This window comes from Rattus norvegicus, chromosome 17, assembly GCF_021556685.1.
Source record: "Rattus norvegicus strain SHRSP/BbbUtx chromosome 17, alternate assembly SHRSP_T2T, whole genome shotgun sequence".
Taxonomy (NCBI): Eukaryota; Metazoa; Chordata; class Mammalia; order Rodentia; family Muridae; genus Rattus; species Rattus norvegicus.
In genome coordinates this window covers 22,566,812-22,592,185 of record NC_141550.1, presented here as the reverse complement: position 1 = coordinate 22,592,185, position 25,374 = coordinate 22,566,812, and the positions used below count along the sequence as shown (strand labels likewise).

At 44.4% G+C, this 25,374-nt stretch overlaps 1 protein-coding gene across 5 annotated transcripts in view; it reads left to right on the top strand.

The window, feature by feature from the left end:
- Hivep1 (HIVEP zinc finger 1) overlaps nucleotides 1-25,374 on the top strand; it is a 128,568-nt gene that overhangs the window by 53,852 nt on the left and 49,342 nt on the right. For all 5 annotated transcript variants that reach the window (XR_015640609.1, XR_015640608.1, NM_001105751.2 and 2 more), the window contains 1 exon segment: nucleotides 19,315-19,368. Coding sequence is in view for 3 of the 5 variants with exons in the window: in NM_001105751.2 (NP_001099221.2) it covers nucleotides 19,315-19,368 (54 nt within the window). In the remaining 2 variants the exon portion in view is untranslated.

Below are 25,374 nucleotides of genomic sequence, written 5' to 3'. Positions count from 1 at the left end.
TAAGGAAAGCATACATCCACACAGTGGAATACTAGTCAGCCACCAAAAACAAAAACACCATGAATTTTTCAGGCAAATGGATGGATCTTGAGAATATCTTGAGTGAGGTAACCCAGTCCCAAAAGGACATGCATGGTATGCACTCACTTAAAAGTGGAAATTAGCCATAAATACAGGATGCCCATGCTACAACCCACAGACCCAAAGAAGCTAAACAAGAAGGAAGGCACAAGAGAGGATGCTTGACTCTCACTTAGAAAGGGGAATAAAATAGTCGTAAGAGGCAGATGGAGGGAGAGTAGGAACTGGATGGGAGAGGAGATAGGGAAGGGGCAGGGGGGTTCAGGATCAGGTGTAGGGAGGGACAGGAGGATGGCCAGATAGCCATGAGAATGAATGGAAATCTACAACTGATTGAGTTGGGAGGTTGGGGGTGGTAAGAAACATCTCCAGGATAAGACAGAGAGCTGGGATAGGGAGGTGCCCATTAATATTGTATCTTAAGAAAGCATTTCCTTGCTTCTAAAATATGCTGTCTAAACAAGCATTTGCAAATTATTATATGCAGATATTAAAGAAATTGAATTTAATTTTCTTAATTTTAATTCCATGATACATCTTTGATATTAAGAAATAAAATTGATTTTCTTGATTGAAAAGTATGAGAAATTATATGTAAGAGTTTGTGTGTAGGTCCTCACTGATGGCATCCAACTGCTTGCGGCATACTCTTCTAAATGTGCTTATACATCCGGGTCTCACACAACACTGTGAGGCAGATGTTATCTTCCTTCCTGTTTACTGAGGCAGAATCTGGAGTTTATTTCAGTGTCACAGAGACAAAGGAAGGTAGATGAGAATTCACAGCTAGAAAGTCCTTACTGGTGCAGTGGGGAAAACTGTCTCCTTCAATATCCGTTCTATTAAGGTGCATCCATTGTCTGTGCTGAGTGAGGGAAGGAGTTTTCCTCTTCGTGGTTTACTTTTCTCAAACTTGTGCCAGTGAACACACGTGAGCATTTCAGTGTTGAACTAAAGATTAATCCTCCTCCACAGGATTAATTGTTTCAAATGAAAAAATTTAAGATACTAATCCCATACATTTTTATTACTTTATTTGAAAGCAAATCAAAAGCAGAATGAAGAGAGTATGGGAATGTCACGCTGAAACGGTTTCAGTTGTCATTTGCTTATTGATGGTCCTTTGCAGTCATCCAGCTGAGCTGGCCAGTCTCTTTCCTGGAGGCTGTCCTGTATATGGTAGGAGGTTGAGCAGAACCACTGGCCTGTTCTTGTCAGATACCAGTTCCAGCCTCTGTCCCTCAGTTATAACAAATAGAAATGTCTCCAGACATTGCCAAGTGCCCTTTAGGGGACAAGCTCATTCCTGGATACAGCCACAAGTGATGTAGGCAGCACAGACCAATAGCATCACAGGACAACGAATTGGGATGAGGAGTTGATAAAGATGGGAAAGATGAAACTTTCATCTCAGTGGCACGAGAAAGGAGGCTGGCTTTGGCTGGCTGGTGTGGCCACATGCAGTGTGGAAAGCAGGGCAGGGCAGGACGATAGCAGAGACACAGAGAAGGTCTACTCGGGAGGGGGTCGGACTAGGGTATTGAAGTTGTCTGACTTGGACAGGTATTTTGGTGGTAGAATCAGGAGACTTGGGGTTTTCCATAATGTTGTTCCCTTGACAAGGGATAGAGGATGTCGAGCAGTCTGCAGGACTGTCCAGTCACTGGAGGGAACACTGAGGGAAGGCTGCTGGCAACATCTGCCTGGGGTTCAAAAGTATTTTGTTAGAATATTAGAAACTACTGAATAGCTCAGACCTTCATGAGTATTGCAGCCTCGGTCTTTAGTCAATGACTGCCATGTTTAAAATTAAGTATTGATTTGCCTGGTGGCAGATTAGCTGTGATCTTGGGAAATGAAATAGACACAGCCTTTCTTCCTATCCCTATTTATAGTAGATGATGTATTTGACATCAAGTAAGTATTTTGCTCTCAAGTCATCATTGAGAGCTTTATAAATTGATTTTTAAAGAGAATCCTTTTCCCCTGTGTTGTGGTAAATATTAAAAACAAAACAAAACAAAACAAAAACCTAAACCTTTTATCCCGCCCTAGCACTGGCACCTGTTGGGCCACATGACACTGAGGGTATTTTTATCTCAGTGGCTCCATGCTGCCCCCAAGTTCTCTCAGACCCAGGTGGTCCACCAGTGAGCCGTTCCAGCGTGGCACCTGGCCATGCTGGTCCCTGGAGTTAGTTGTGGCACCCGTGGGGCCATATGGAACTAACCATAATTTATCTCTGGTTAGTATCTCTCCCAGGGGCTCTCTACTAGCCCGGAACTCTCTGGTTCCAGCTACCCAGTAAAATCAGGGCTCTCGAAGTCCAGCATGGGACTGGCCTGTGGGGACTCCCTGCATGGACTCTGTCCACACTTTCAACAACCGCCCCCTGGTAGTTAAAGTATAAACTCCCAATTATCGTGAAATCATGACTCAATAAGCTGTAATCTATCAATCAGATTTATATGTTAAATTCTCATCCACAGTGCATTCACACAATAAACTCACAACCAATTGATAAGGATATAAACTGCCCACCTAGATGAGATAAATTTACCTATAGAAATCCATCGTTTAAGAAAAATACATAATTACCTAAGGCCATTCAAGACCACCCGGATCTGGGTCGTCCTCCATCTCCATCTTGAGTCTTTTTCTTCCCCTTTCCCTTCTTACAAAATCCTTGTCCCCGCCTTATTTTTAACTATCTAATCATGGCCTTGACATAACTTGTGCCAGTGCTCACCAGCATGTAGACATCAACCTACATCCTTGGGTTGGTGCATTTCTTCTTTCTCAATACAGAGGCAGGGGGATAGGCGTTTGAGACACCATCTCAAAACAAGGAGAAAATAACCTGGAAATAATAGCTAAACAAACAGCATCAAAGATAGAAAGGATTCACGTAAGAATAGAAAGCCCAAGGTCTACCTAAGACCACAAGTCATAATGGATGAGTGAGATAAAATTAAATATCACACCAACCATATGGTAGATGATGTTCTGTGTGAGGTGTGGGACGGGGAAAGATCTGATCCCTTTCTGGAATTATCAGCAGATATTTCTGTGAGTTGGGATGGAAAAGCAGGATAGATCCCCATCATGGAGTTGATGACGTCACTGAGTGGTAAAACACCTATGGCTATCACAAGGTGCTGATGGTCCACTTTACAGTAGACCCAGTGACGGTCAGAAGGACTTCATAGGCAAGAGATGTTAAACGTGCCGCCTGGAAGATAACGAACTGCCAAGTTACGCAGGGCGCCTTCCTGGTGTCCATGAAGAATACAGAACATTCATGTTACAGCATGGTTCTGCAGGGCCACACTGAGAGGTACTGTGCCTGGGCTGACCTGGCACGTCCCAGGTTAGTGCTGTGCTGTGCCACAGTATGCTCTCCTCTTCCTCCCCCTCCCCCCTTCCTCTCGCTTCCCTCTCACCCACCTCCTCCTGCTCTTCCATCATCCCTGTCTTTCTTACGCCGGTGATGGGGTAGACAAGTGCTTTCCCATGGAGCCATGCCTCCAGCCCCTAAGAAGAAATACTCTTCGTGGTTGGAAACAGCATGTGCCGTCTCCATTCCATTAAGAGCAGTGCCTGTACATTGATTTTGTTTTGCTGGGTTATTTATAGCTCAGGGACTTAGGGAAGAGTGAACCTTATTAGCTATTCAAAGTAATAACATCGTCTATGTCCTTCTGACATTACAGTTCCACAGCTTCTCACACCTGGGTGCTTGTTAATATGTTTCCCTCACGATTTGCTTAACACGACTTCTGTCACGCACTTGGACTCCTCAAACAGTGAGAACACCTAAGAATGGCTGAAAAGCCATTTTGGGTTTGGCGACTTGAGATGGGCCTGTGCCTATGAAGTTCCAAGTCTAATTACCTTATGTGTGGCATTGAGTTGGCCCAGTGTGTCCTTTTGTGAGCCTCGTGAACAGCCGTGATGACTCTCAAGGCACATGCATCCTCACAGTTGCTTGCCTTAGGAAGGTTGGGTTGAAATTCCATGCACTGCACATGTTATCATAACTATGTGTTTAGAGGCACTTGCATGCGTTAAGAACATGCAGCACTCATAATTTCCCATGAGCTGTTATGTCAGGATAGCAGTGGACAGTACAGCAGACTACATACATGGCATCGGTTGGCATGATGGGTTCATCTCAAATAAGGGTTTATTCACATATATGTATACAATATACATGTACGTACAAATGTCTGAGCTGTTACCTAATTATTTAGGCTAATGGCTTGGAAAGATGGTATTAATAGACCCAGAGCAATTTTTTCCCTTAAAATGTCACTTTATGTATTTTAATAGGCAGATTTGGTGATAATGTTTTATAAATACTAGTTATTTGAAAACCAGGTCAGGGGCTTTATCAGGGGTTGGCCAGTACTAAAGAGCTGGCTCTTAGCAAATGGTTGGCTACTAGAGTTTAGAACACAGGTTGAAACTTTGAAGCTTTAAAAGTAACTTTCTGTTTTTAATGAAATCTATCTCTTAGTAGCTGATACTGTTTACCTTTGAAGTTATAGGAATCGTAGAAAATTAGTTATCATAAATATATTTAATCTATTTATAGTCATCACCATGAAGCAGTAAACCCGTGTGCCCTTTCCCCAGTGCCTCTTGTGGGAGTCCAGTGCCCTCTCATTTATCCCACATGGCAAAGGACTAATCAAATGCTCTAGTTAATTTTAAACATTTTCAGTGTGTGTGTGTGTGTGTGTGTGTGTGTGTGTGTGTGTGTGTGTGTTGTCTGTGCTCATGTGCCTTCTTGGTATAACATTTTAATTCTATCCTGCCTTTGAAGAGCTATGTACTATGTAGAACAGTGAGGAGTCACCACGTTTGTGTGATGCCACTATCTAGGCTGTTGGTCATGGCAAGGGTCATATGTCCAGTGTGTGCTAGGGACAGTGCTAAGAAACACTGCTGGCATCTTCCCTTGAGGACTTTGGGTCTGGCGTGGGTCCTTGCAGTAAAGTGAGATAACCACTGTGGGAAAGAGACCCCAGGTCTCAGGACTGTGGGAATGAGTACCTGAGCATTGCCATTGGCTTTGTCTCAGAGACTCTAACAGGGGACAGTGTCTGGGCTGATTGTGACTGCAGGTCCCCACATAGTAGTCATATCAGTAGCTGATGACTAGAACTGTGAGCTGGTCCGTTGTTTTCAGCTTCGGTTTCCCACTTCACCGCTTATGTGCAGTGTTTCACATCCTCTTCTGACTCTCATGGTTGAGGGGTCATTATTGGAAAATATGCCACTTAGGTTATGTTAAATGAAAATAGTTCTTAATTGACCTTGGAATATTGGTCAACATTCTGACTAAATTAAGAGAATATCTTACAATATTTATAATAGTATTATGATGGCTAACACTGTAAACTTGATGGGGTTTAGAGTCACCATGGAAACAAATATGGCCATTTCTCTATGGGATTTGCTAGATGAGGTAATTGAGGCAGGCCTACCCACAATAAATGTGGGTGGCATCAACCTGTGGTCTGGGATCTGTGACTGAATAAGAAGGAGAAAGGGAACTGAGCACCAGCATTTGTCTCTCTGACACCTCCCTTTCCTCCCACTGGACTTCCTGCCATCACCGTACAGTACACCCTTGAGCTGTGAGCCGAAATAAACCCCTCTTCCCATCAGCTTCTTTTCTTCCCATATTTGCCATAGCAACAAGGAAAGTAACGAATGTAAGTGCCTTTGCCATTAGAAAGGACAATACCACTAAACGGGAGGAGGAAACAGACATCAAATACATAATAACAAGTGCCACTTCTCAAATAACCTGCAGTCTTTTAAACTTGCAGTTAAAGTGAATGTAAAAGCCTTACCCAGGAAAACATAATCCCCTGACCACTTACAAACTGACTTCATGAAAGCCTACATGACTGTTTAGATGACTATTTCTCTAGTAAGTATATGTATAGGAATGTAGACATATACATGTATGGTTAGAGTCCTACCCATCTGGTCAGTACCTTTTGAGTTTCTTGGTGATTTTTAACTTTCTTGTCAGAATACTAAAACAAAAATAAGTAATTTATAAATATGTAAGTTTGTACAATATGAAAAGTAATACTATTTTAAGTACAATAGACATTTGAAATAAAACTTTCAACATTTGTAGCAACAAAATATGACAGAGTATAGACTAGAAACAATTAAAATAAGTGAGAAATGTAACTCTCAATTCCCAGGCAGAACTGAGATGTCTGGCCGGGACTGTGTCAGTGCTCTCTGACGGCTCCCTCTGGGATGCTCTAGTCTTACGGTCTGGGTCCCTTTCCATGTGTGAGCTTGACTGTCCATCCTAACAGCTCTTGGTGGTTTGGTTTTTGGTCACTTTTCCAGTTAGTTATTAACCTATTGATTCTAAATGCTTACACTTGACTGCCATTCCTTTCCCATTATCCAGAGTGGATGACAGCCCAAGACCCTAATTAGATGCCTAAAAGGTAACTTCTTTTGAACCTTTTGTATTTGATGCTGGCTCCTGTACATACAGTTACTATAGACAGTTTTAAATTATGAATTAGGGATTCTAAAAATTTTAATTACTGAAGTAGAACAATCATAACAATGTACTGTAATAAAGTTATTTGTCACTTAGGAATAAGTTTTGGAATATTCCTTCTTCTAATATTGGGTAATTGAAGCGAGATAAGGGAAAGCAAAACCATAATTAAGGGAGATCTCTGTATGTAAATTATATAAGGTGCTGAATGCAGTGGGAGCAGCCACCTGCTGCAGAGCTCTTGTGTGTGTGTGTGTGTATGTGTGTGTGTGTGCACATGTGTGCATCATGCATGTGCATCATAGCTCCTCTTTGCTTAGTTCCCAGAACCCTTTCCTCATCCCTGGGCTCCTGCTCACAATTTGTGCTTCTCACATGCTGTGTCCTTTCCTGCTGCACACTTCCCCACTCTCCTGCAGGAGCCTCTGCACTGACAAACTCTGTGTGAGTCCTTACACTTTGCCTTGTCTGGCAGGAAGAGTGAGAAGAAACTAGAAAGTGCTTACGTCAAAGAAGATGCTTTCAGGTTTCCAGGAGAGTTCATGGCAGATAACTCACTTGCTCTTTGTAGTGTGTATTAGAAGGTAGAAGGCTGTCATTTCCTATCAGGAAGTATTGGTCAGTAAACAAATTCAGACTCCTGGGGAGCAGCATCAAGCAGTTCAGTGATACTAAGATTTGGGATTGCAAAGTTTGCTATTGATAGGAGCACCTGGGCTTGGGGTTCTCAGAAGAGCTCTGGTCCTGTCTTGTGCTTATTTATAATGCGCTGTTAGTTTTTGTTTGAAGCCCTGAGTTACCTCTTAAGTTGAAAAAAAGTATAAGGCTGGGGAGACAGTTGAGAAACAAAGGACCTGAATTTGGTTCTCTGAGTTCAAACAAAATACAAGTCAGAGGTGATAGTGTGATCGTAGTCCCAGCTCAGCCAGGAGGCAGACACATGTTCCAGCTCCAGACCACTGAATGACCCATCTCACAAAAGGAGGGAAATGGGTGGTCGTCCCCCGAGGAATAACATTCCTCCTGTGGCTCCTCTCCACAGGCTGCCATCTCCCTTACACATGTGTGCATGAATCACACACACACACACACACACACACACACACACACACACACACACACAGGAAAAAAATGACTATATTACCCTCCCCTCTACTGCATTCCTTCCATGAATCAGTTTGTTAACATCTTAGAAAGAAGCAGATGGCAGATTCTTTAGGCTTTGTGAGCCTCATATAATTTATGGTATCTCATACAGTTTTTTTTCCCCCTTTTGTGTTTTTACATTTTAAAAGCTAATAAGCAGACTGTAGTAAACAGCCACAGGCTAGAATGTATATATGAACTTTAGTTATTGTTCTCTTCGAAAAGGTCCCCCTGCCCCTCTGCGTCCCTCTCTCTTCACCCCAACTAGCTCCTTTTAGCTTTTAACATAATGAGTATTTTTCTCAACTTTTGTTTATGTGAAGTTATTATTTTTTTCTCGCTGAAAAGGTATAGAATTTGACTTAAAAAAAAAAACTACATTAGTTGTTTAAAATTCTATGTCCCCCTAGTTTGTCCTTTGAATAAAAATTCACAAGAGTAAAATAACTCAGTACCATGTAATGTTCATCAAAGACACAGGGACACCATTGTTTTTGCTCCTGTAGTAAAATGCTATGGAGTGGGCAATCATGAAGAAAACAGTGTGGGCCTGACAGGTCTGGAGTGTGGGAAGGTGACGACCAGTTGCTGGCACCTGGGTAGGGCCTGCTTACTGCACAGGAGGCCCTGACTGTGTTTCAGGAGAGTGGCAAAGAGCAAACCTCCCACTGCAAGCCATTCTGCAGTGGCTTGCACGACACGGGGAATTACCATTAGCCCCGCCTCCCCTACTCTTCATTGGAATTCATTTCAAACATGAATTTCAGAGGAGGCAGCAATACTGAAACAGAGAGCAGCCCGTCCTCATGCTGTAGGTTTTATGTGCATTGGCTCAGTCATTAGTGGTCGTGGTTCAAGAAATGGAAGTGGTTCACATTGTGAGTGGTCAGCTACTCGCTGTCCTGTGGAGTAAGGTGTATGACAGTCTCAGATGTGCTCATGGGAAACCTGAAGTGTAAATTCTCCATTGACATGATTCTTACTGAAGGAAGCCCAGGTATGGGTGCAGAGGCCAGAGCCTAGGAGGAGCCCCAGTGGCTCTTGCCAGCAGATGCTTCTCTTCCCAGGTGCGCTGTCTGAAGCACTGTTAAGCAGACTCACACGTTCATGGGCCCTGCTGGAAACATAGCGTGAGAGAAAACGAGTTTCAAATCGGTGATCTGCCTCTCAGATCACATTTCCCCTTAGTTATAGTGCTTTCTCTCAGAGCAGGGATCCAGGCTAACTCAAGTGAATACCGTGGTTTGCTGTAACTGGTAACATAGAGCCCACTCTGCTCATGTGCTGCTACCAACCCCGTGCATGACTGGAAGAGAAAGCATGTCAGCTCGGGATATCAGGTGGCTAAGAGCAGATGCTCTGTGGTAGCTGTTCGTATCTTCTCTTCTATCATGGGATGGGGCAGGGCTTCCTGAAGAAAGTGCACTCATATCACTGCTCCAAAGTGGGAGGACGAGCTGAGCACGGGGAATGAACCCAGTGGCTGTGAGCTAAGAATGCTTGTTACTGAAAAAGAAAATGTCAGAGTATCGGTGGAGACCCACATTTCACTCTGCTGGTTCTTGAAGGAACATGGTTACCTTCTTTCCTACACAGTTCTCCATACACATGGGTACTGCTGTTTAAACCCTAGGTGATGACCACTGCCACTTTTGTTCTCGAGAATTCTTTACCCTCTCCTTTCCCACATGTTAGAGATGTAGGCTTGCTTGTCTGAGGTGATCTGAGGTCCTGGAACACAGCAGTGTCCTGTTGTGCCCGCTGCCTCCCCCACAGTGGCCTTATGGTTCTGGGAAGGATTGAGAGAAGAGGATGCTGCTTGCTGGGATGAGGAAGTGGCACACTGGACACGTTTACACAATGGTGGTGGGAATTGCTTACCGAAAGCTCAGCACTGAGTCTCTTTTCCCCATAGGAGGTGTGTGAAAGATCCTGCAGGAAGACTGCTGAAGACGGCTGGCAAACTGTGATAGAAAGATTAGGAAGGTGTAGAATATCCCCCGTGTTTCTGTGTTCTTCTTCTGCGTCATCAGACTCATCATCTCCATTCCCATTGTCTTTCTGTAAGAGCCTCTGCTCCCCACGCCACCCCAGCACCAGCACAGCAGCCTTGTTTTAGACCATCCTGTTCTAACAGAAAGTCAGAACCCCAAGCTACCCGAATATGACTTACCTAGCTTGTAGGACAGTTAATCAGCGTGCCGAGTGTGTCTGCTCCTGAGGGTGAGTGTGTGGTGAAGACCCTGGGCATGGCTGAAGGCTGGCTCAGGGAGAGCAGGAGTGTTGTGTCACAAAGCTTCCTGGAGAGAATGCAACACACGTATCTGCTTATCCCAGACAGGGATCTCATAACAGACCAAAGCCCCGCTTGGTGAGCCAATGAGTTTTATTAGGATTACTTAGAGGAACATAGGTGAGGGGTTACTCAGAGGAGCAGAATGAGTCAGAACCAGCCCAGCATGGGTGACATCTCGTAAACGCTGGAACCTGGAGCACACTGCACAGCCTACAGGTGGCTCAGCGGCTTGGAGACCGTCGTTCCCAGGCACTTCACTTGATCGTAACCTCTTCCTGACAGCAGGTTACTGGTCTGGTGTCAGTCTTTGGAGCTCATCTTTCTCCTGTCTGAGGGGAGTTGGCTCTTACTGCTTACTCTGCCAGGGAGGGCTCTAGTGAATCTAGTCAGGGACTTCCTAAAGCAGTTTTGACTTGCTTACTTTCCTGGTTAAGGAACTTCCTACAGGATGGAATATTTTCATCTCAGAGGAAAATCTAGTGCAGGGAGGCACTTTGACCATAGGCAAAATGTTGGCCACCCAACCAGGTACATAACACTTTTTTATATTTTTGCCTAAGCGAATAGACCTTGCCTTTTGCTGACAAGGGATGAGGCATACAACCAATGGTCCAGAAAATCAGAGCAGCTTTGGTTAATGTTTGGGGTCCATACTTCATGTGTCTTTGCTTCCTTAGGGGTGTGTGTGTGTGTGTGTGTGTGTGTGTGTGTGTGTGTGTGTGTGTGTGTACGTACATGTGTACATGAAGACACATGTGAGTGTGCCATATATTTGTTGGAATCCATTGCTGACAAGGTTAGCAATCTGTGGACCTTGGCATTAGTGGTTAGAGTAAAGACAGTCTGGCTAGGGGAAAGGGACCTAATGGCAGTCAGCAGAGTCAGAGACAGTCCCCGCTCCGATTGTTAGGGGATCTGCATGGAGACTTATTCCTGCTGCAATTCGGTGTCCCAAGGTGGGGTGGTACCCAAGGGTAGGGGTAATAGGGGAAGGGACTTGTAAGGGTGGAACTGGGAGGAGAGGAGGAGGCAGGACTGTGATTGGGTTGTAAAGTGAATTAATAAATTAATTAATGAATTAAAAGGGGTCTGGCTCCCTTACCCTTCCACCATAGTTAGTTACCATGACTATTACTCCCGTCATTTGCTGCATCAGAAATCCTCAGTGGTGAAAGAGAAATGGGTGTTATACTCTGTGCCCAGTGCATCATGGGCAATCATTTGTAACTATTGAGAAGATGGTGGAAACTTTATGCAGTAGGTGACAGCTTAAATAGTTTGTGCATCTTCCAAGCACTGTGTTTTAGCCGGACAGTGACCATACTACAGGGCTGATACTAGTGAGAGTTGCCAAGTCCGGTTTTGGTAGGACGTTGTTGTGCAGGTGTAGTTTTTGGTAGGACGTTGTTGTGAACCTGTAGTTGGAGCTCCTTAGCTTTTAGGTGCATGTGGAGTGTTCCCTCCTCCACCTTCCTAAGCGTCCCTTGGCATCAGCGTCAGCACTGATAAGGTGGATGGCTGAGGTAGCCATCTGTGCCCCTGAGAACACGAGGCTTTGAAGAGTCGGCTGGTGAGGCTTTTCCCTACATGTTTGAATCCTACCCTGATAATCCTTATAGTTTAGAGAATATCACTTGTCAAGGCTGGTTGCTTGTTGGGCTCACCTGAGAAACATTTTAAACATGCTGATTCAGTTGGTACAGAATGCAGCCTTGGCATCAGGATATTGTCTAGAACAGTAATACTAGGTGACTGGAATGTGCGGTAGGGACCGTAGGGCTCTGTAAAGTCATTAGACCAGGATCTGGAGCAGTGTCAGGGAGGGCCAGTCCCGGGCCCAGTTGCTTTGGCAAGTCTTAGGAAGGAGTGGGTTAACAGTCCCATCTCTGGGCTTGGGTGAGTCCTGGGACAGCTGGAGATTTGGGAAACTGGCCTGACTTTTGCTTGTTAAGAAATATATGCTTAACCTGAAGATCCCTCTTGTCTTCTGTGTCCTCTAGGGGAAAAGTCATAAAAAGAATTCTTTGCCAGTGTGATGGCGCATGCCTCTTTCTCAGTTCTTAGGAACTGAGTCAGGAGTACAGTGAGCTCCTGGACAGCCTGGTCTACATAGTGAGACCTTGCCTCATAAACAAATACATCTCCTCACACCCACTGTCAGTAGAAGAGTAAAAAGCACAGTGGACTCCACAGTTCCTGCTGATCCAGGCCCCAAATGAAGTCTCCAGAGGAGGAAGGAGCCATCTATCAAGGGACAGCAGAAACAGTGGCACAGGCCTACTAGAGAGTTCAGCAGAATGTCTGTGTGTCTGCAATTCTTACCTGACCCTGACTGGAGTTAACAGCAAGGTGGCCAGGCTCTGCATTTAGCTGGTCCTGAATTTGAAAGCACAGCCCAGTGGAGCCTTGTCTGCTTTTCTCTGGGAATTCAAGATTTCCTTAGAGCTGAGACCGAGACAGACTTGGTGAAAGCTGTGTAGCCCATAGACACGGAGACGGACTCAGTGTCTGTCAGTGGACATTTCAGTGCAGTGTGCCTCACAGAGAATACCCTTGTCTGTTCTATGACTCTTTCTCATAGGAAAGGAACTTCTTGCTGCCCAGTCAGCCTATCTCCTCTACTCTATGTCATTCAGAGCCATTGTCCATGTTCCTGGAGCTCAGAGCCCATCACTAGACACTAAGATCCCTGCAGCCTCTTTACTGCAGTGGTTTTTGTATTTTTCAGACATTGTGTTTTCAGCTAGAAAATGAATTTAGTATAGGGCTGACACCCGCCCTAGTGTCTCTCCTTCCCTAGTCTTGGTTAGTTTTTTCCTAAAGGTGTCATTGTTAAAGGAGAGTGTGGTTTCCAAGACCTTGTGGTGTGAGTGAGTCTTGTTATCCATCTCTGCATGCTGTGTTCACCGCCATCTCTGTAAGAGCACTCTGACTTTGGTTTCTCTCCATCTGCTTTCTTCATTCATGTGGCCAAGCTGCTCCCCACCAGACTCTTCACTTAGCCTTTTTGTATGTCCAAGTCCTTGATGCTTCCCAGCCTGAGTGTGCGTCCTCCCGACGTGGCAGGACTTGTGTATTTCTGTCTTTCAGTTACTGGCCCGCAGCACTTCTCATCCCTATACTGGTACATATGGCTAGGATTAATTTCTATTGAACTTAAGTTTTTATTTTTACATTCCTATCATTATAGATAATTTAGTAGTTGAGGAAAATAGGGTGGAATAAAAAATACTAATGGACTGGGAGGCCTCCCTTTTCCGATCAGAAATGGAGGAGGAGGAGTAGATGTAAGGGGAAGAGAGGGGAAACTGCAGTCAGAATGTAAAGTAATTAATTAATTAATTAAAATATACAAATGGAAAACAGAACCACCACCACCAGCTGCTGGGGTGGATGTGGGGAACGGGAGCCCTTACACACTGGGTAGGATTAGAGTGGAAACTGCTGTAGCCAGCTCTAGAAATTAGTGTGGAGGTTTTCCAAAAACCAGAAATAAAACTACTATATGACCCAGGCCAGGAAAAATATGTTAATGTACTGTGTGTCTTGGTGTCTGTGTATGGTTGGCCGGCCTGCCCAATTCACCTTTGTGGTACAGCATCTTCCCTGAGTAAGTATTTTTAAGGACCACTTTTAGAAGCTAAATGATGGTGTGTGTTGTGGAAGGTTTCTTTAACTACTCTCCTGTCATATGTGTGACCCTTCCCCACGCCATTGGTAGCACATGTGCTGTCATTCGCATTGTAGCAGTACTTCATGTGATACACGGTTGTGAGTGGGGCTCAGGTGACTGCTGAGTAGATGGAATTTAGTGAGGGAAACAGAAAGGCAGGGAAGGCACCTTGGGGTAAGAAGAGAGTCCAGTGGAGGGTAGAGGGGAGAAGGAACTCTCCAGGACCAACTCCCTTTAGAGCTTTGGGTAGAATGGACACCATGAACTTGGACTCATCTCTTTGGGTACGTTTGTTAATAATGCTTGGTTACTTCTCCATCAGGTCCCCTTTCTCTTCAGTATGGAGGCGTTTGTTCAGAGTACAGTCAGATGTGACTTAACACTGTGGATATTATGAAGTCACTTTCTCTTCTTATCCTGTTGCTCTTATAAAATTATATGCCATCTAAGCATGTCTAGTCCCCAAATCCCAAGTCAGAAGTATTAAAAATCTGAAACATTACTGACATGATGATCATCGTGGAGAAAATTCTGTAGTTGACTGTACATGGTAAGTCTCATGTGAAATGCTGTATAAAGGACTTTCAGGCTGTGTTAGAGGTGTGTAGGAAACATAATAAATCTTGTGTTTACACATGAGTGTCATTTTTAAGATATATCACATATATGAAAAGAATTCCAAAGTCCAAAGCCCGTCTGGTCTTACTCCACTAGGTTGAGGGATGCTCGGCCCGCACTGTGCTTCTGACGAGCGATGAGCTTATGATGCAGTACTTGAGTGCGAGCATCTGTGCTGCGAACGGTCTTCCTGGCATAGATACATATTCATTTAAAACTTGTTCAAAGTTGGCTTTATATTACCTTTGGAAAGTAAGTCGGAAGACCCGTGAGTCTTGTCTTTTGGAATTCTTTGGAAAGTATTGGTTGTTGTTGTTCACTTTTGAAAGCATGTGGTAAGCTTCTAGGCCTCGAGCTTCACTGAAAGCCACTTAGTTCTCTCTGTGCTGCTCCGCTGGCTTCATGTCACCGCGATACTATTCTGGTCAGCCCTTCTTCTTCTTGTGTCGCTTTGATAACTGGATCATGTTCTATCTTTCTCCCATTTGTTAGATTCATTAACTCAGAGTTGAATTTTTTTTTCCATTTATTTCACTGTTGTGTGATTTGAAACATCAGTAGTCCGGAATTCCATTTCTAGGTTTGCCACGGTGGTTCTCTTCCCCACAGATATAGGTTGTCCAGAGGTCACGGAGATACAGAGCTTGTAAGTGAAGAGACGTTGCTAGTGATGGCAGAAGCCCTGGGTTAGGGGGTTAGCAAAGACTGGGATGTTCCTTATGTTGAAGAGTACATGCACATGCTTAAGTGCACCTTGTCATTTGGTACTGTACTGTGCTCTGTCTGCTGTCACCGAAGTGGCTGTGGCAGTTGACAGAAAGTAACGGGTGTTCTGACCTATGAGAGAAAGAGGATGTTACATTGCACCCAGGAGTAAAACCAACCACGTTGCTGTTTCTCTTCTTTCAGTCAAATGGCAGTAAACTGGTGACCTTTTCTTTCTTTTTCTTTTTTTCTTTCTTTCTTTCTTTTTTTTTTTTTTAACAATTTATTAGGTTCTACTTCTTTTCATTTTAATAATTTGTGAGAGAGGACACGGGGATTTAGAATAGAGACTGTGAGGCCAACCTGAGACGCAAGAAGCGTAGCATTAGAAACTGACATGAGTAAAATTAAACCTTGACACAGCAAACCCTGAATGAGTCACTCTGTGCAGTTGATGGTCCCAGATTCCAGTGGTGGTGAAGGAATGCAGGGGCTGTCTTAGAACCAAATACCCCATCTTTCCGAGCCCTACTCCCCTCTTTTCCCAAGTGAGAGTTACAGTAAGATGTTACTGCTGGGACATGCACTGGGTATTTTTCCTCTGTGTTAATGACAGAACCTGACAATAGCAGCTTAAGGAAAGAAACATTTGTTTTGTCTCTTGGTTGAGGAGTACCGTGGGCCATTGTGGCTGGATGTGGCAGAGTGTTGGTAACACTCTGTCTGTAGTCAGAAAGCTGAGAGAGGGGACACTTTCTCCTTTTTCATTTAGTCTATGACCCCACCTCATGCGGCGATACTGCCCACATTCACGGTGAATATTCCCACTCTAGAAAGCCTCTTTGGAAATGCTATCACGACATGCCCAGAGGTTGTCTCCTCTGTGGCTCTAAATCCCATGGAGTTGACTACCAAGAGTAACCGTCACCAGTGTGTAGATATAAAGAGAACATTCTGTGAAAACTGACAGAAGCAAAGCTCTCCCAGCTCTAATTGAAGATGTCGCTCGCCCATTGAACTGGGGCTGCAGGTGTACACTCCCTGTACTGAGGACCCTTGTTCTGAGGCAGGGCCCACGTCTGCGTGGCATTGTTGTCAAGACATAAGGCAGCTGGATTGAAAAATGAAGACTGGTATTTTGTGGTCAGGGTCATTTTTGTAAAGAACTGTGTGGCGTGCACACAGGGGTGGCCAGTGTTCTAAGTACCCACATAGATGAGGCCAGCCTCGGCATTCTACACAGCCAGATAGGCATGGCCCGCCTTGGTATTAAATACCCATTTCTAAAGCATTTGTTAAATCTTAAATCTTTGTTGCTTTGAGCGACGGTAGAAGCCATTAATCAAAAGCTGCTTTTCTTAAATAATGTCAAATTACATGCGCATAAACTCTAGAAACTGCAGCCGTCACAACTGTGAATACATATAATATATGCATCATCATTCTCTACTAAGGGTTAGATGAACTGCTGGCACCATAATAACAGTTCTCTGGGAATAAAACAGTGTTTATGTTTCTCAGGGCTGTGTATTTAAGGCATATGATTTGTTTATTTGCAGTTTGAATATCAACAGTGTATGCAGTATTTGTTTAAAGCATGGCCTTTGTACTTGGTCACTTCGTTCATCCAGATTTGCCCTTGACTTCGGGTTTGTTTGTTTGAGAGAAAAACAGATGCTTAGTGCTATGTCTGTGTTTTTACATCATTCTGAGTCTTATTTATTTTAAGGTTCAACTGTTACCCAAAACCATGTAAATTATATATCTTTGTGAAGCAACATGATATTTCTAGGTATGTGGCCATTGTATAACGTTCAAAATCACTAAAAATACCTATTTCCCCAAATATTTATCGTTTCTTTGTGGAAAATTTCGAAGTCCTTTCTTCTTGGTTTTTCTTCTTGTGCCTGTGGTGTTTCTAGGGTCTTGCATGCATTAAACATGTTCTATCCCCAGGTACCATGTTTTGCTTAGAGAAGGAGGTGGGCAGGATTCACAGCACTTGCATTCTGATAATATCTAGCAGGAAGCAAATAGACAGGGTTTTGGGGGTGCATCCATTCCTTAGGATAGCAATGCAGTGTAAGGCCTCAAAGCTCACACTAGCTTGCTCCCTGCCTTCTGTGCCCCCCACTGGGCCTGTATGAGCACTGAGTAGTTAAAGTAAGTTTGATGAGTGAACTGAAGGTGGTTTGAGCTCTGCCTTTCTGGCAGCCGATGGGGAGGGAAGCTGCAGCAGCTGTAAAGGCCCCGGTAGGGAATGCTTCTTTGATGCATTTAGAGTATGGTCCTATACCAGAGGCCATGGATGGACTCCCTGGCTAGGAGCAATAGGTTCTGTAATGGCGGCAGTCTGGGGATAGTGGCATGTGGCAGAGGCCAGAGGCTATCGTCCACTTGGCACAATATTGTAGAGCATTTATCTAAATTATACTTTGATGAGATATCTAAAATGTTATGTAGTTGTTGGCGCTGTGCTTAATGGAGTACAGAGCAGTACCCTGGGAAGTCTGTGCCTTTTCTAATTGCCATTGGTCTGACATTGAACTTGAATGAATTATACCAGCATCACCATCATCTGTATAGCCTTACAAAATGCATAAAGAGCTGAACATGGATGTGTTTTTAAACCCGGCTGTACCTAGAGCCACAGACTGGTGATCAGCGGAGCCCGGGCCGTACTTCCCTCCCTTCCCTGTACAGCACGCATCTGTTTGTGTTCGCAGTGCTGAAGCTTGAACCCAGGGCCTTGTGCACGCAAGGTGACCGCTTTACCACTGAGCTATTTCTCCAGCCCTACCTCCCTCGGGTCTTTTTACTTCTGGGTCCAGTCCTTCCTGGCCCAGATGCTTTGCCTCTGGGCTACGCCTGCCTTTTGGAGCTTTGTGTTTGCTTGTTCGGGAGGCCATGATGGTTTTCTGTGCTGTCTCTCCCCGCATCCTCTTACTTTAGATAGTCTCTGGCATGGTCACAGAACAGAGTCTTCTGTCATAGCACACTTCAATCCATCATTGTCTTCAGTTACTCCTTAGCTTGGTTTCTTGTGGTAGTCCTAGGTCCTTTTCTGTCACTAGTGAAATACATCAGGCTGATTCTCCCTAAGGGAAAAGGCTTACTCAGTTCAAGATTCACAGTCTACATACTGTAGCCGCTGGCTCTGCAAGAGCCTCATCCAGATCAGCCCGTTGTGCTGGAGCACCACCTGGTAGGTCACATCTTGGAGGGCTCCTCATGGTGGATTCACATACGAAGGGCAGAGAGGCTGGGGAGTAGCCAGACTTGTTCTGTACAGTGTTGCTTTCAAGAACCGACTTGGGTCTCAAGAAAACAGCCATAGCCCCTCTGAGAGTAATTCCCTCCGTCCTAAAGACGTCCCTCCCCCTACATGCACACACTAAGCAGTCCTACTTTTTAACACTTCAGGACTTTGGGACACTGCTCAACTAAAGACCAACCTTACCACATGACATGTCACCCCTTGGAGGACACTCAGACTGTATTAGTCCATAGCACCATCTGCCTTAATCATGCTGATCCCTATCTAGTAAGCATTTGTTTAACAAATCCTGAGTTGGGTACCCATCATATATAAGGAAATTACTATTTTTAGACATACTTTTTTTTTTCTTTTCTTTTTTTTCGGAGCTGGGGACCGAACCCAGGGCTTTGCGCTTGCTAGGCAAGCTCTCTACCACTGAGCTAAATCCCCAACCCCTCAGACATACTTTTTAGCCCACAAAAGTACTTCCTAGTTATAAAATTGAGTATCTAGAATGCAGTAAGAGGCTGGGTCACTCTCAACTGGTGGACTTCTTGCTCAACAGCATAAAACCCTGGGTTTAATCTCTACCACCAAGTAAATCAGGCATGGAAGTGAATGCCAAAACCCACCTTTGGAGGTGGAAGCAGAAGGATCACAAGTTGAAGACTTTCTTCCTCTGTTTGAGGCCAGCCTGGGCCACTCAAGACCTTATCTATTGAAGTGAATGAATGAATGAATGAATGAACAAATGAACGAATGAACAAATAAAAATGTAGTAATTTGCATTATGGGGACAATAATTAAGAGGGGTTCTTATAACTACAAACTGATTAAAGTTGCAAATTTGAAGGGAATTTTACTTTAATTTTTCACAAATAAATGGTTTGAGTGTGTTTCCTGTCTGTCACTGCTAATAAGTAATGTGTGCGTTTTATCATATTCCTTGTTATGACTGATGTGTGTCTTTTCTTTTTTCTTTTCCTCAGACAAAATTGAAGAAGCACAAAAAGAGCTTAATGGGGCAGAAGTTTCCAAAAAAGGTAAGTAAAACTCAGCCCTGTGTAGACATCATTCTTTCTGAGTTGCCGGTAGCATTTCTCAGAATTCTGGCCTTTCCTGCCGGAAGCCGGTGCTGAAGTTCCGGACATCAGGCAGCCTCAACATCTCCTCCAGTGCGTTTCTCTGTGCCCGTGCCCCGCTGCTGGCAATATGAAAGCAGATGCAGCCCCTTTGTGAGTGCTGCAGGAACCCGTCATATAGTAGCACAGGCTGTGTGGATACCGTGATCCACATGTGTGTTCTGGTGTAAGACAGGCGTGCTCAGACGAAGATGCTTATGCAGCTCTTAAAACAATGTTAGTTATTTCAAAGGATGGGGATGACTTTGTTAAATAAGAAAACCAAACCTGAAATATAGCGTATAAATTCCTATTTTTTTCAATGTGTGTGAAAACAAATGAAGGGTGTGGCCTCATGTCTGTGGACATGTACAAGTGTAAACACACTTATGGGACTGGACAGTGTTTGGCTATTTATGCAAATGTGTTTGCTGAGTGGTAACAAAGGAGACCACTGTACTGTGTTTGTGCTGCTCTGAATTCTACAGTCCCCATGGTTTGTGTTAACAATCAAATCAATATGCAAACATTGATCTTATGGCAGAAAGTATCTTGTCTCCCAGGGACTAGAACCTGTAAGGGATGAGCAATGCATGGGAGTGTCCCTCCCAGCATGGTCTCTTAACAAGAGGGCGGTGTCTTTCTAACGTTGGGGAGAGACACATGGTTCTCTTAGCGTTCATTTTCATGACTTAATGTTTCCATTTCCTTATCATATTTCCTAATTTGAGTGGACTATTGACAGAATAAAAAGAGAAAAATGGAATGCCAATGGAAGGCCTCTGTCTGTCTGTGTACTTATGATCTTTCCTTCTTGCCTGCCTGCCTGCCTGCTGTCCGTCCGTCCGTCCGTCCGTCCATCCATCCATCCATCCATCTATCTATCTCTCTTTCTCTTTCTGTCATTTCAGTCTAGATTGCTTACTAACTGGGTGGTTTCAGAGAAGAGTTTCTTCATCTCTGCTCCTCCCTTCCTGGTTGGACTTTGGGTCTCCTCACATGTGGCATTGCAGCAGAGTTAGTATTTCCCTTAAACCTCCCCCATTGCTGCTCCCCGATAACTCAGATAGGAGTCTGGCCCTTGATGATTCTTGGAGAAAAGCCAGACAAGAAGGGTACACGTTAGCATAGCCATGCTGTTCCCTTGAAAGATGCCTGGCCAACCTTGCCACATGGCCACACTGTGAAATCCAGTGGGGTTAGGACATTCAGACATTGTCACAGCCAGCTCTGCTCACAGCCAAGAGTGGAGAGAGCAGCTCCATGTAGAACAAATGCCATGCATGTTACCTGCTTTTTTCCAGGCCCAAAAGTTCTTACAAACGTGAACCAAATGCCAGGAGGAGGGAGGAGAGGCCACAGAGACGGTAGGAAGAGGCTGGGCAATAGCGACTCCAGTCCGCAGACTCAGAGTGACTAACAAGGGAGGGCGCTTTGCTCTCTGCTGCTGCTGCCTTTAGTTCTCCACACAGAAGTTCTGGCAAGTGGAAGAAAACAGCTTCCTTCAGCATGGAAGTCAGAACAGCAGCTCCTCTCCTTGGGCACGAGGAGACGTTTTTGCCTAAGAGCAGTGCTGAGGTCTCATGGTTTTTCTTGCTGACTTACCTATTTTACATGAAGAAAACCCACTTGCTCCATGAAAGGAGGTCATAGAAAATGGAGTCACTTGGCTTTGAGTGGTGGTGAGCCATCATTTCACGTTGTCTGCAAACTTCTGACATGAGCAAGGCTATTTTTGTTTTATTGACTTTATTTTGCCGTGGTCTTTTGTTTTACTCTGCCTGGTAAATGATCCTAGAAGCCTCATGTCTGTGAAAGAACCCATGATTCTTACCTGGTCCTGGGCTCCGCTCCCCTCCCTCCCTCCCTCCCTCCTTCCCTCCCTCCCTCCCTCCCTCCCCCCCTTTTGCTTATGGTTCGGATGAGTCACTGAAGCTCAGCGGCCAGTGTAATGCAGCTCTTTCAGAACAAAACCAACCAAAACCTTGTTCATGGATCAAATTACATTTTTTAATTTATTAGGGAAGGTCAAATATGTCCAATGTAGACTTTGGTAGTCATAAATCAGGAGGATAAAGAAGTGACTTAAGTTGGGCTGGAGAGATGGGTGTTCAGAGGTAGGAAGCACTGGCTGCTCTAGGAAGGCCTAGTCTCGGCACCCACCGCTTGCCGCTGTCTGTAACTCCAGTTCCAAGGGACCTGACACCGCACACTGACAAACATGCAGGCAAACACCAATGCACATGAAAAGAAATAAATCTTGAAAACCAAAAAGCAACTTTACAAAAAAGGAAGGGTAAGTAATGTTCAGTGTAGACCCTGACTTGGCCAGTTGTAAACCGGTAGGAGAAGGTAGTGACTTAAACTGCTAATCCCCTATTTTATTCCTTTCATCTGCTTATAATGAACACTAGTCAGCTTCGATTTCATTTAAATCGAAACAGTTCGGAGGTAGCTGTGCACGTGAGGCAGTCATGCCATCCCCATGATGTCCCCTCCCCAGGTGCTGTCCTCTGGTTCTTTTTTAATCAATTGGAGGAAGGCATAATTGGATCCTTGTTTCCCACCTGACAGTGAAGCGATTCCAGAGAGATTAACTGTATTTAATATGTGCCTACCACTGAACAACAGAGATAGTCACGTGACCACATGAGAAGGGAGTTATTTCTACGCATAACATTTAAGTTAGCTATAAATTGTGCTTGCTTGTCCTTAACTTGCACTGTTCTGCACAGTATTTGTCAGATAGCATTGAAAAACTGCTCTTACCAGCATGGTACTGGAACGGGACTAACGAGAAGCAGATCGTTGAGACGGGTAGCCTGTGTCTTTGTGTAAGTGGTTTGTGTTAGCGCTTTTATCTGTTCTGGACATTGGTTTCCATGTGGCCAGTTGGACCTGGAAGTTGTGATCCTCCTGCTGGTGTCCTATGGGATTCCAGGCGTGTGTCATGCACCCCCGCCTGTTTAGCTTACGTGCTGCTTCTTGACTCAACTCTAATTCTTTCTTTTAAAATAGTGTTGTGTGGTATTGGTCACCAATGTAGACCTAACCCTCCCTTTACGAAGCTTTAGGACATCATGGTAACTGCAGGCGCTGACACCCAGGCCAGGAGATGCTCCTTTCCGGCACTTCTGGGTTCCCAGTTTGAATGAATGTAGAACTCTGTCTCATGTTTTACTTCTTTGATGACTAAGCTTTACAAAACCTAACCAAACAGAAAACCAAAACAAAAATAACAACATAAAAACACCAGGAAACTGAACACATTCATTTCACTTGAGCCAAAGACCCGTTCGTTCCTGAGTTGCCCTGTACCCAGAGCCCTGAGATGTGAGCATGGGAACGGGTAGTCTGTCCAGTTGGCTGCCGATGAAGGTTGAGGCTCAGCCACAGCAGCAGGTTACGATGGGCTTTAACTCACTGAATGGGGTTATGGTTAGGCCAGAGCTCAGAGTCAGGAAATGCTGGCCGCACGGGTGTCCCGGAAATCTAAAGGCGTGCTTTCTTCAGGTGAATTCTGCCAGCACCTTCTATATGCCAGAATGCCTTAGATCCACATAAATTCTTGACTGAGCGCCCCTTCCTCAGCCTCCCCCAGCACCCCCCGCACACACACACAAGTGCTGGGACTTCATGTTTGTTTCCAGTGAGACAGATACTCCCTGCCACAGTTTTACTCCCTGGCCCCCCATTTTCTCCTAAGAGATTTCCAAGTTTCAGATTAAAAATACTATCCAAGATTGTATTTTGTTTTTTGGGGTGTTTGTTTGTTTTGCTTTGTTTTTGTTTTTTGTTTTAATACAATTAAGTAACTCTGGTGATTTGACTCAGCAGGTGAAGGAACTTTTTGCCAAGCCTGCTGACCTGAGTCTCACAATCCATGTGGTGGAAGGAGGGAAGGAGGGAACTGATCCACAGCTGGCCTCAGCTCTCCCTCCACAGGCGCCCACACCACACCCAAATAAGTGTAAAAATGTTTCAAATATGTTGAATTGTTTTAATATGGTCTTCCAATTTATTTTTGAAATGAATAGCCCTTGCTGATATTTTTTCTTTTCATTATTTTTTAAGATTTTAAAAAAATCATTGAATTAGTTTCCTAGGTGGCACACTGTTGGGGTGCCCAGTGTTCTGAATGACAGATGTAATGTGTAGTAAACTGAACAGAGGCGCAGTGCTACCGTGTAGGCCGGAGCACAGCACGCCTCCCGGCTCCTGCCCACTGTAGTTCACACACTGGCCGGCCTCCCATGCTTCCCTTTGCCCTCCGCCTCTGTAACGTGTTCACTGCTCCCTGGGCATGCGGTGGACTCTTCGGTTTCACGTCTGACTTGAGTACTTTCTATGCCAGGCTTAGCACAATGTTCCCCCTGTTCTGTTGAGGTTATTACAAACACCAGACTTTATTCTCTTTATTGTTGAATGGTATTCCACTGTGTGTATACTATATTTTCCTGATCAAGTTTTCTGTAGCCATTTACCAGTTGCTCAAAACTCCCATCCTTCCTTAGCTGTTCTGAAGAGTGCTGTAAACACGGAAGTGCAAATGTCAGTGTTGTAGTGTGCAAGGCTGTTATTGACGTTTCTGCTTTTGGAGTTAGGAAGGGAGATGAGACATATTTATAGATTGGCCCATAAACATGGGGACGGTTTGAGGGGTTTATTGCTGTTCATGTCTTCCACTTTCTCCATAAAGATCTCATTGTGCATTTTTGGGTTTGAGGGTTTTTCTATACTTAGTTTTGCCCCCTTCATTGAATTTTTTTTATTGTTTTGATACTGGGGAATGTAATCTGGGTCTCAGATCTGTTAGGTAAATGTATCGCTGAGCTATATTCCCAGCCCCACTAATTTAACCAAAAATGTTTTTTAAATTAATTGGGATATTTATTTAATTCTGTTTTACTAAAAATTACTTTTTAAGTTTTTGTCGGAAGATAAAATGGCAGATACCTCTATAGTTAGATTTTATCTAATCATCCACCTGAATTCTTCCTCATTCTGAAAGTCTGTATTGATACGGTTTGTCATATTAGCAATAGTCAATGTTCTGTGGCTTGCGTTTTTCATCATTGCTATGGTTTTTCTCTTCCATATTCACTTGAGTTCAACAAAATGGTGGCAAAATAGTAATGTTTAGGCCAGTGAGAGGTGAGATGGCTCAGCAGGTCCAAGTGGTTGCTGACCTGTGACAGAAGCCTAATGACTGGAAGTAAAAGGAGGGGACATATTTCACAGATGTCCCCTGACCGCTGCAAGTGATCAGTGCGCACTTCCACACTTCCACAGTGTGGCCCCCACAGTGGACAGGCACAGAAAACAGACAAACAGAAGTGAAAACTCAGATTCCACACAGGTATAGAGAAAGTGGATTTTCTTAGGTCAGTTTCCACCTTGTATCTTTTCTCTCTCTCAACAAACCCCATGGAGGCTACCCTATGTTGGTGGTTTCCAGCAGGGCCGCCTTCCTTCTGGCACATTATATTCTAGTTGCCAGAGGTTTTTATAAACAATTTCCATAAACCCTCTTTCTGTATGTGAGCAAGAAATAAGGCTGGCAGGGTGAGTGGTCTGTGCGAGCGAAGAAGACGGGACCGAGGGAGTGACTGAGCAGCACGCACTGCTCAGGGTTAGTTGATAGGAGGAGCTTTGTTACCGTGACCCGAATTTTATACACCGGACTGTTCTTTAGTAATCAGGGAGTTGAGGCGAGGTTGCAATCTCAGAAGTGAGCGACAGCCAGGCAGAAGACAGATGATTATAGATCTTGGACCCCAGGTGGAATGGAAGTAAGAAAACTAGACTTTCTTACCCACACCCCAAATGGTGTGTGTGTGTGTGTGTGTGTGTGTGTGTGTGTGTGTGTGTGTGTGTGTGTTTTAAGGATATTTATAGTATAAAGGAATTTCCAGGTAGTAAACATCT